We start from the raw sequence: 12590 nt of genomic DNA on the forward strand, positions 1-12590 counted from the left end.
CATTGGAAGCAAATGGGTTTTCAAACTGAAAAAGGACAAGGATGGGAAACTTGAAGTTTCCAAAGCTAGATTGGTCGCAAAAGGTTACAGGCAAGTCCACGGTGTGGATTACGATGAAACCTTTTCACCAGTTGCAATGCTAAAGTCTATTCGAATAATGTTAGCAATCGCTGCATATTACGATTACGAAATATGGCAGATGGATGTCAAAACTGCTTTCTTAAACGGCGTTTTAACAGAAACTGTGTTTATGACACAGCCTGAAGGTTTTGAGGATCCAAAGAATGCTAAAAAGGTATGCAAGCTAAAGAAGTCAATCTACGGATTGAAGCAGGCATCCAGGAGCTGGAATATACGTTTTGATGAAGCAGTCAGTGACTTTGGTTTCATCAAGAACGCAGACGAATCTTGTGTATACAAGAAGGTCAGTGGGAGCAAAATTGCTTTCCTAGTATTATATGTCGACGACATATTACTTATCGGAAATGACATTCCTATGTTGAACTCTGTCAAGATTTGGCTTGGGAAATGTTTTTCGATGAAGGATCTAGGAGAAGCACAGTACATATTGGGCATCAAGATTTACAGAGATAGATCTAAAAAGATGATTGGACTTAGTCAAAGCACTTATATCAATAAGGTGCTTGATAGGTTCAAGATGGCGGACTCCAAGCGAGGCTACCTACCCATGTCTCATGGAATGACTCTAAGCAAGACTCAGTGCCCAAAAACACTTGATGAGCGTAGACGAATGAATGGGATTCCATATGCATCATTGATTGGTTCAATAATGTATGCTATGATATGTACACGCCCGGATGTTGCGTACGCACTCAGTGCTACGAGCAGATACCAGTCAGACCCAGGAGAGGCGCATTGGACTGCTGCCAAGAATATTCTGAAGTACCTGAAAAGGCACAAAGATGACTTCCTGGTCTATGGTGGAGATGATGAATTAATTGTTAAAGGCTATACGGACGCAAGTTTCCAAACCGACAAAGATGATTTTAGATCACAGTCTGGGTTTGTCTTCTGCCTCAACGGAGGAGCAGTAAGCTGGAAAAGTGCTAAGCAAAGCACCATTGCGGATTCTACAACTGAAGCGGAGTACATTGCTGCACATGAAGCAGCAAAGGAAGCTATATGGCTAAGGAAGTTCATAGGAGAACTTGGTGTAGTCCCCTCCATTAAAGGACCAATAGCCCTGTATTGTGATAATAACGGAGCTATTGCACAGGCAAAAGAGCCTAGACACCACCAGAGAGTCAAGCATGTACTTCGTAGATTTCACCTTCTACGAGAGTTCGTTGAAAGAAAAGAAGTCGAGATAAGCAAAATTGGAACTGATGACAACATATCAGATCCATTAACTAAACCTCTGCCGCAGGCGAAGCACAACTCGCACACTGCAGCTATGAGAATCAAGCATATTGGAGAATGGCTTTGATGTCTCTGTTTAATGTTTTAAAGTTTTAGAGTTTAAATCTTTGTAAAACATTATTGGTTAATCATTCACAATAAATGAAAAGAATTCATTTTTCCATTTAATTTGTGGTTTATTAAATGATGAGTCCCTTCAATTTGACGATATATTCAAGATAGACTGTCAGGACCAGTCCTGTGACTAAGAAATGTCTATCAAGTGAACTTGAATGTCAAAGGTTGAAAATGGTCCCTAATCGGAGTTTTCTATAAAATTGGACGCATAGAAAACGTTAGACGATTAGAATGCAAGATCACTAGTAGTTCTGTTTCTTGAACTATGTGGACATGGCAATGTCATAATCATTTGCATAGATACTTACTTTGGGAAGACTAGTATCGGACAAGACCTATGAAACTTTACTGTAAGAGATGAAAGTCTGTCATAAGTAAATTTCATTAATTTATTAGACACTAAATCCTCAATACCTGAGTGATTTGAGATTACTTGTTTGAGAACTGGTTGCTTTGACGTTGACCAACAGTCGCACCGTAAAAGGAGGCTATAAAGGCGACGCTCAGGTAATCACCTATCAAACGAAGTCTAATCTCAAGATCGCAAGATTGGGATTGTCCTCCCATAAATCGGGATGAGATGCTTAAAAGTTGTACAAGGCCACTCGGAGAGCTAGAAACTGTGAAATGCATGGCCGTGCTCGGATGAATCATAGGCTATGATTATCTGTTTATTTGATCAGTTGAACTCTGAAACCGAGGAACACCTCTGGACGTAATAAGGATGACAACTCTTACCTTATGTTCAAGAGCAAGCATCGAGCGACAAAGGAATTAGGAAATGCACACTTGTCCCTAAGGACAAGTGGGAGACTGAAGGAAATAATGCCCTTGGTCCAAGTATGCATTCTATGTTAAGTCTAATAAATGCGGTTCAGTATTAATTAACAAGTTAATAATTCAGTGAGATCAAGTGAGCTGAATGCCTAGCTAGAGGCCGCTTCAGTTCAAGTGGAATTAATGATATTAATCCACAGCTTACTCTTGACTGAACCCGTAGGGTCACACAAATAGTACGTAAACAGATCAAGTATTTAATGGCATTAAATACTCCATCTATGAATATTCGGAACCGACGGATCTTGGTTTCAGTGGGAGCTAAGATCGTCACAGGCAAGAAATGAATACTCCGGAAACGATGATATTGCCGGAAACGGAAATATGGATCGTATCGGAAAAACAAATATTATCCAAGTCGTAGATGTTGCCGGAAACGGAAACATGGTACGTATCGGAAAATATTATCGGAAATGGAAATATTGCCAGAATCGGAAATATTGCCGGAAACGGAAATATTGTCAGAATCGGAAATATTACCGGAATCGGAAAATAATTCCGGAAACGGAAATATTAAATATTTGTTCGAAACGGAAATTAATTCCGGAATCGGAAATATTAAATATTGTTCGTATTGGAAATGAATTCCGGAATCGGAAAATTTAATCGGAAGCGCATCGTACGAATAAGCATCGGACGAGGCCTGCCGGACGAGGCCCAGCACGAAGCCAGGCCATCGCCCAGCAAGCCAAGCGCGCCGCACAAACAGCCACGCCAGGCCCAGCAGGCTGCGCAGCGCGCACAGCACGCGCAGCGCGCAGCGCGCGCGGGCGCTGCGTGGGCTGCTGCTCGCGCGCACGCATGGGGCCCATCGTGGCAGCCGTGTGTGTGTGTGCAAGTGTTTGTGTTCGTGCACGTTTCCTAAAACATGCAGAGTTCGGTTAATGATTAAATTCCTAATTCTATTTGATAAATTAATTAAAATTAGAGTTCTTGTAGGATTCTAGGTTTAATTAATTTGTATCTGAATAGGATTTCGATTCCCTTTCCATACCCCTATAAATATGAGGCTAGGGCTCACAATTTATAACAAGTTTCAAAGTATTCAAAAGTGAGTTTTTTGAGAGAAAATTAAAACACACATCTTGCTCATAAAAGTGCCGAAATTTTCTAGTACCTTAAAGGCGATTCTAGTTGGTCAATCTTAAGGCGGATCCGGACGTACTGTGGACTATCTACGGAGGGACGACACTTGGAGTCCTAAAGACTTGTTCTTGTTCGGTTCGGGCGCAGCTAGGGAGGGCACGCAACAAAGAGTATGCATCTAAATTATGCTATATGATTATGTGTAAATAATATGTTGTCCTGGGTTAATGGTTGTTTCCGCATGATCTATGTAATGTCATATGTATCATCACCTAACAGGAGATTATGAAGAAGATTGACATTTATGCGTATGAAAGAATAGGAGTAAATTACTCCGATGACTAAGAGACAAAAGATTGAAATTGGAATCAGACAACTAGGGGAGAGATTGAGATAGAGAAAATTTTAGTTGCCTATAGTAAGTGCCCAAATATATTTTGAGAAGGAACCATGATAGACCTTTAACAAGAGAACAAGATTTTAGTTTGCAATGAGATGAGAAGATTTAATTTGAAGAAATCATTCTAAGAATAATAACGTGAAAATGTCACCTTGGGAACCCCAATCTTAAGTATAAAGAAACAATAGCGTATGATTATAAGTTATAGAGAATCAAGCCAAGTTATGTTCATGTGTTCCGTATCAATGAAACTGGTACAAAGTATTTTGAAGGTTCGTTGAGCTATTAAGAAAATACTAGAGGTTGTGAACCAAATACCATAAAGTTACCTGAAGTTATTTTGGGATTATCAATTTTATGTGAGATCTTGATGAATCATATTTAAGACCCGTGCTTTGATATATTTAGTAAACCTACCTACGGATAGTTTAAGAATTATGGAGAACCCTAAGGAACAAATTTGAGGAACATACAGGAGTCCGCGAAGTTTTGAAATATGTCAAGTTGGCAAGATAGTAGTTTCGAAGGTTATGAAATGGTAATCTAGGGTGAACAACCTAGACTAATCTATGCTAAAGTATTTACCGCATATTTTGAGTATATGTAGAGACCTCAACCAGGCCATGTTAAAGGATCGAGTCACGTGATTTGGGTTGAGCCTCCATTGTTGAAAGAATTTGACTTAGGCGAGAGAATGTTGAACATCATTGTGTTAAAGTGAAATCAAAGAAATGCATGTTGAAGGGCTAAAGGATGATTGATATGCCTCTATTAAGGAAGCTAAGAAGTTATCAATAATTGGTCTATCAATAAGGTTGAATGATAAAGTACCGAAAGAGCACGAGTTTGTATTGTATAAGTGGCGAATCACAAATTAAATCAAGGTTATTCAAGGTTTCAAAGCGTTCAAGTTATGGTTGATTTTCGAGTTACCTTTCCGCACCCTTCATAATGATTGTTTTGTGGATGTAAGTACCTAAGTGTATCCTCAGATATGTTAGGGAAGCTAAGCTAGAAATTTTAAAGTTATGCAAAAACAGTATGCGGGACCCAACATGATTTATGGTGAAAAATATGAAATTGAGTTTACACATGAAGCTTTGAGGATTTGTACAACAAATAAGTTATCAAGAATTAAGTTGTCAATAAGGTTGACGATATCATTGAATGTTAGAATTTCGAAAAGAATTATGAATGATTGAAGAATGCAATGGGATTGAGATTAGATAACATATGACATGTATATAGGACCAGGTAGTCTGAACTAAGTTTTCTAGGAGCTAGATTGTTTGTGATAAAGGCACGCTTGATGGCTTAGCATTATCCGCAAAATCTGAGGTTTATCGAATTAAAATATAAAGGACAAGTAACAAAATTATATGTCTAACGATGTATTCATAGTCACATGATTGGACTCGAACCCCTGCAGCAAACGTAGTCAACAAAGTTATTTAAGGTAAAAGAAAAGATCAAAGATCGATATCAAAACGAATAAAGTAATGAAACTCAACGACAAGATTCCTGAAGCAAAGAAGCCCAATATCAAATGAAAGCGAAACATCTTCAAATAGTCGCTTAAGAACGATATGATGACGAATCACTATGTTTTCTGTGAATGTGTAATGTATCAACCATGCTTATGCGCGAAATCAAATGATTGGTTATGACATGTATGTTTTCAATGAATGACGAATAGAACGATTAAGTATGTCATGTAAGATTTCTAAGAATGGAAAGTTCGACTGAGCTCCAGTTTCGAGGACGAAACTTTTTCTAAGGGGGTAAGGATGTAATACCCCGAAATTTTTAAACTTGATTTATTAAAATTAAAAATATTTGTTTACTTGATTTCGTTTTAAATAATTACGAATAATCGAATTTCGTTATTTTAATCGTTTTTACGATTTATTTTAAACGATAAATTTATAAACGAAAATTTATTTATTTTTCGTTAACGATAATTATTTTTAAAGAATTATTTTAATTAAACATTTCTATTTTTAGTAAGTTTCAAAAATAGCAACAATTTCTGAATTTTTGGCCAAATAATGTGAAATTACGAAATTGCCCTTAAAAGAGCCAAAATTCCCTTTTCTCTTTTTCTGCTTGCTCTCCACGTGCAAATGAGTGAAGAAATTTTCTTCCTTCTCCTCTTCCCTTGCTCTCCACGTCCAAAGCAGAAGTCAAGACTTCCTTCTTTCCCTCAATTCAGTCCAAATTCAGATACTTGGACCCCAAGCACCTCTCCTTGTTCTTCACTCTTCCTGTATACAAATTTCATTTTCCATTTCAGGAAATTCAACATCAAAAAACCAAAATCAAAAACCAATTTCTCTCCTTTTCATCTTCTCTGATTCGAGCAACCACCACCAACAACCATCGTCTGCCACCACCATAACCACCACAACCCAGAACCATCATCCCAACACCATTCGACCACCCGTCCTCCACCCCACGCACCACCCTCGCCTCCCCTACTATTTCCCCCCGTCGCACTCCCCTGCCCTTCGCCCCTATCCCCGCGCAAACCATCATTGCAGCCACCACTCCGGCCACCTTCACCCTCTCGTGAACTTACCTCCGCCGCCTGCACTCTCCGTCGAGCCACCTCAGCCCACTCCCAAGCACCACCCGCCACCAAACTCCCCTGTTTCCCTCCTCCGTTCGCACCTCCCACCCTTTCCCTTGCATCCTGCCGCCACAAACCACCACCACCGTCGCCTTCACCGGCGTTTTTCGGCGGTACCGAGCCGTCCAGACCCCAACCTCCCTTTCCCCCCTCCTCGTGCCTTCCTCTGCTTCCCTCCCCTGTTCTCCCCTTCCCAGTAAACCGAAAAAAAAGGGAGAGAGAGAAAGCCATTTTCTGATTTTGAAGCCCTTGATTTCTCTTATAAACCCAATATAAGGTTGAGCCATTTTGGTTTGGGCTTTGGTGAAAAATTGAATTGTTATTTTCAGATTCCTTAATTACTAATTTTTATGTTTTAATAATTCTTTTTTTTTATATAAATTAGTTACTAATAAATTGTTATTATTTTTCATTTTTAATTATCGATTTTAATAAAGTAAAGTACTAGCTTTATGTAACAAAGATGGAATTTTAATAATATTCATGAAAAACGATTTATGAATTAATTAAATATATATTTCGATTGAAATTCAGATTAATAATATTTTCGAAAAGTATATTTTCATTAAAATTCGTTATTTATAAAATACTTTACTTATATAATTTATTAATTATAAAGTATTGATTTTAAATTATTTATCGATCTAGTACTAATTCAATTATTTACTATTTTTAAAGAAATTGGACTCGGAGCTCAGGACGAACGAACCAACGAAAATCCTTAGCAAAATCGTGGAAGTGAGGTAACGGCTATTGCTAGTACCCGCAATTCCCTTATAAATGCGTTTATGAAATTACAATGTTATGATTGATTTATGAACTGAATGTTTTGACATGTTTTATGAATTGCGGGAAATGAAATGTGATTTGATTGAATTATTTATTATAATATGATTGATTGAAATTCTTATAAAACAATCTTTATAAGAAACCATGAATGAAATGATGTTTCTATGATGCCAGGAAAGAAATGATATTTTATTGATTCCAGGATCTAAATGATGTTTTATGTTGATCACATGATCTAAAGGAATTATGTTATTTCAAAGGAAGTAAAAAGGCTAAAATGTAAAATTAAACGAAACATGATAAAGGAAAGTGAAAGACCTAGCCCGTTTGGCAGTATATGTTCACAGGTTACGATTCTCGGTCATGCATGTACCCATGGGGCATCCGCCCATTGAGCCAAGGCTCTCATGTTTTCGGGCCAAGGCCCCATGTTTTATGGACAACGGTCCATCGTGGAAGACGTTCCACCATGTCATACTTGCCACGGCTCGCATGTGCACCCTAAAGTTATGAATGAATTAAATAAAGGACTTTATAAAATGTTTTACTATATTCTATTCTCCCTGTGTTATTAAATAAAATGAATTTAAATGAATTTACGTTGCTAGAATAGTTCGTTACTGAGTCTTCGGCTCACCGTTTTGTTTTCTGTTTTAGGTACTGCGGGGAACAATGGAAACGATTAGTGGCGAGGAATTTCACCATTATAATATTCACCTAGTTATGCTTAAAGTTATAATAGTTTAATTAAGAACTTTTAGTAAGTTATGTACTTTTATTTTGGTAATATAAAGGATTATTATATTAACTTTTGGGATTTGATAGCTTATGATCGATGGTTGCCTTGTAATTCCCAAGAGGGAGTTACGGCAGGTAATGTCCCGACCAAATTAGGTTAATTCTGCTGCTAATTATGCTTAATAATTGAATTAAAGGTTGGGGTGTTACAGTTTGGTATTCAGAGCCAAGGTTCTGGGCCATAAGTGCTAAAACTCGTGGGTTTTGCACATAATAGAATTCATTAGGCGAGCAAAGAGTTTTAAAGAATAAGTTGAAAATGGAATAGTCTTAAAATTTTGTTAGGTTAAAATGAATATGAGTGTGAGTGTAGGAACGGGATGAACGAGTTTATTTTCTATGATTTATTTGTGTCCATTTGTTGAGACATGTTATGTTGAATGTTGTCTATCGAGGCTATGAATGATGTCACCAAGGGCTCGTAACGAGCAACCTGTTAACAATGATAACCACATAACCCATGAGTATTATGCCCATATCGATGCGTTTATGAATGTTTTCTTTCCTAATAGAGAAATTGTGACATAGACATTGTCCTACGATGTTAGAGAAATTTGAGTTTTATTATCCTTTGACCTATCTAGATTTGATGTAATTTTGGGAATAAATTGGTTGGCTGAATATAAAGCTAACATCAATTGTTTGGGGAATAGTGTAACCAAAGTGGCAAATGAGGGTAGGATTTCGTCCCAAAAGTTAGTGAAGAAAACTAATGATTCAAAATGTCTTTGCTTTGAAAACCCCTATTGACCGATGGTGAGTTTTTCTGGTTATCCTTGTACTGTTGTCGATCACCCATCACCGATACATCTATCGTTTGAGAATAGGCAAATGTTTTCCAGAAAAGAAACCTAGTATGCCCCCACCAGAGAATTAAACTTTAGCATAAAAGTCCACTTCTATTCCTAAAGCACCTATAGAATGATACCAACTGAGTTGCAAAGAATTGAAGAAACAATTAGATGATTTACTTGGATAAGGGTATATTCAACTAAGTGCTTCACTTTTGGGAGCCATGTCATATCTGTGAGGAAAAATTGTGAAACTTTGAGGTTATGCATAGATTATAGAGAGTTGGACAAGAATAAATATCCTTTATCCCGCATTGATGATTTGTTTGACTAACTTCGAGGTGCAAAAGTGTTTCCAAAGATAGATTTGAGGTACGTATACCATCAACTTTACAATAAACTTGAGGATATTCCAAGTACAACCTTTAGAACCAACGATATTTACCATGAGTTTGTTGTAATGTCTTTTTGGGTTAACTAATACACTAGCTGTATTTATGGACTTAACGAACCGCATTTTTAAACCACACCTTGATAGGTTTGTAGTTGTTTTCATTGATGATATTTTGGTATATTCTAAGAGTAATGAGGAACATGAGGAGCATTTGAGAAAAGTGTTAGATACATTAATTGAAAACCAGTTGTATGCCAAGTTGTCAAAATGTGAATCTTGATTTAAGGAAATGTCATTTTGGGTCAGAGTATGTCAGATAAAGGTGTACCTATTGATCTTGTGGAATGACCTAGACCAACCAATGTCCCTAAAGCATGAAGTTTTATTGGGTTTAGATGGATATTATTAAAGGTCAAGACTTTTCTAAGATTGCCTTACCCATGACCCGACTAGTTAGAAAGAATATCAAATTTATGGGGAATGATGATTGTGAATCTGCAATTTGAGAACTTAAGAGACGTATCACAATTGCCTATATCCTTGCCTTCCATCCGGAACTGAGAGATTTGTTATTTATAGTGGTACTTCTAAACATGGAATATGATGTGACAAAATGGAAAAAGAAGGTAATAGATGATGCGTCTCGCCAACTCCAAGTCCCTGAAATGAACTACCTTACTTATGATCTTGATATACAATACCCTACTAGAAAAGCTAATGTTATTGTAGATGCTTTGAGTCAAAGTCTTACCTAAATTCGATCCTACCTTTCCACGAGCCAACCAAGAGGATATGTAAAACATAGAAGTCAAGTTCCTTAAGGTTAAAGGGAATGTTTGCCTAAAAGTGAGGCCAACTTTGAATTATAGGATTAGGAAAGTACGAATTAAGGATTTGCGCTACGAGAACAAATGATCGTTGTGGAAGTCATGACTATTAGGTTCGGGATTATTCCAAATTATCACCGTCAGTCATATGTACTAAAAGATTGTCTATTGACAACGACCATAGAACCAATGACATTGTTAGCATGCCTCAGAAACCCATGATTGGAGTAGATTCTATGACAAAACCACATGAAAAAGGCAGAAATGTTACCATTGGTCCTTGTAATTCTCTTTTCTAATTATTCTGTATGATACTCGTTGGTATTCCTTCATTTATTATTTGTTATACATGTTTCGAGTTTATACCAATTAGGTTGACATGAGTAGGATAGTGAGTACTAGGTAACCTGAAAGTTCAGGCATATTTAGAGGATGTAATGAAAGGATGATAGGTTGGAGATTATGAAGAAGATTGACATTTATGCGTATGAAAGAATAGGAGTAAATTACTCCGATGACTAAGAGACAAAAGATTGAAATTGGAATCAGACAACTAGGGGAGAGATTGAGATAGAGAAAATTTTAGTTGCCTATAGTAAGTGCCCAAATATATTTCGAGAAGGAACCATGATAGACCTTTAACAAGAGAACAAGATTTTAGTTTGCAATGAGATGAGAAGATTTAATTTGAAGAAATCATTCTAAGAATAATAACGTGAAAATGTCACCTTGGGAACCCCAATCTTAAGTATAAAGAAACAATAGCGTATGATTATAAGTTATAGAGAATCAAGCCAAGTTATGTTCATGTGTTCCGTATCAATGAAACCGGTACAAAGTATTTTGAAGGTTCGTTGAGCTATTAAGAAAATACTAGAGGTTGTGAACCAAATACCATAAAGTTACCTGAAGTTATTTTGGGATTATCAATTTTATGTGAGATCTTGATGAATCATATTTAAGACCCGTGCTTCGATATATTTAGTAAACCTACCTACGGATAGTTTAAGAATTATGGAGAACCCTAAGGAACAAATTTGAGGAAAATACAGGAGTTCGCGAAGTTTTGAAATATGTCAAGTTGGCAAGAAAGTAGTTTCGAAGGCTATGAAATGGTAATATAGGGTGAACAACCTAGACTAATCTATGCTAAAGTATTTACCGCATATTTTGAGTATATGTAGAGACCTCAACCAGGCCATGTTAAAGGATCGAGTCACGTGATTTGGGTTGAGCCTCCATTGTTGAAAGAATTTGACTTAGGCGAGAGAATGTTGAACATCATTGTGTTAAAGTGAAATCAAAGAAATGCATGTTGAAGGGCTAAAGGATGATTGATATGCCTCTATTAAGGAAGCTAAGAAGTTATCAATAATTGGTCTATCAATAAGGTTGAATTATAAAGTACCGAAAGAGCACGAGTTTGTATTGTATAAGTGGCGAATCACAAATTAAATCAAGGTTATTCAAGGTTTCAAAGCGTTCAAGTTATGGTTGATTTTCGAGTTACCTTTCCGCACCCTTCATAATGATTGTTTTGTGGATGTAAGTACCTAAGTGTATCCTCAGATATGTTAGGGAAGCTAAGCTAGAAATTTTAAAGTTATGCAAAAATAGTATGCGGGACCCAACATGATTTATGGTGAAAAATATGAAATTGAGTTTACACATGAAGCTTTGAGGATTTTTACAACAAATAAGTTATCAAGAATTAAGTTGTCAATAAGGTTGACGATATCATTGAATGTTAGAATTTCGAAAAGAATTATGAATGATTGAAGAATGCAATGGGATTGAGATTAGATAATCAACATATGACATGTATATAGGACCAGGTAGTCTAAACTAAGTTTTCTGGGAGCTAGATTGTTTGTGATAAAGGCACGCTTGATGGCTTAGCATTATCCGCAAAATCTGAGGTTTGTCGAATTAAAATATAAAGGACAAGTAACAAAATTATATGTCTAACGATGTATTCATAGTCACATGATTGGACTCGAACCCTTGCAGCAAACGTAGTCAACAAAGTTATTTAAGGTAAAAGAAAAGATCAAAGATCGATATCAAAACGAATAAAGTAATGAAACTCAACGACAAGATTCCTGAAGCAAAGAAGCCCAATATCAAATGAAAGCGAAACATCTTCAAATAGTCGCGTAAGAACGATATGATGACGAATCACTATGTTTTCTGTGAATGTGTAATGTATCAACCATGCTTATGCGCGAAATCAAATGATTGGTTATGACATGTATGTTTTCAATGAATGACGAATAGAACGAATAAGTATGTCATGTAAGATTTCTAAGAATGGAAAGTTCGACTGAGCTCCAGTTTCGAGGACGAAACTTTTTCTAAGGGGGTAAGGATGTAATACCCCGAAATTTTTAAACTTGATTTATTAAAATTAAAAATATTTGTTTACTTGATTTCGTTTTAAATAATTACGAATAATCGAATTTCGTTATTTTAATCGTTTTTACGATTTATTTTAAACGATAAATTTATAAACGAAAATTTATTTATTTTTCGTTAACGATAA

The 12590-nt window shown here is 36.5% G+C and overlaps 1 protein-coding gene across 1 annotated transcript; it reads right to left on the reverse strand.

Moving 5' to 3' along the window:
• Positions 1 to 6161: 6161 nt before the first annotated feature.
• Positions 6162 to 6680, reverse strand: LOC130462971 (uncharacterized). Its single transcript, XM_056831975.1, has one exon. It carries the CDS (start codon positions 6678 to 6680, stop codon positions 6162 to 6164), a length of 519 nt encoding a protein of 172 aa, XP_056687953.1.
• Positions 6681 to 12590: the final 5910 nt, after the last annotated feature.

This window comes from Spinacia oleracea, chromosome 6 (genome assembly GCF_020520425.1).
Source record: "Spinacia oleracea cultivar Varoflay chromosome 6, BTI_SOV_V1, whole genome shotgun sequence".
NCBI classification, from domain to species: domain Eukaryota; kingdom Viridiplantae; phylum Streptophyta; class Magnoliopsida; order Caryophyllales; family Amaranthaceae; genus Spinacia; species Spinacia oleracea.

Excerpts from the sequence above, each read along its gene's own strand:
- LOC130462971 (XM_056831975.1), bottom strand. The coding sequence starts at position 6,680 with ATGGCTTTCTCTCTCTCCCTTTTTTTTCGGTTTACTGGGAAGGGGAGA.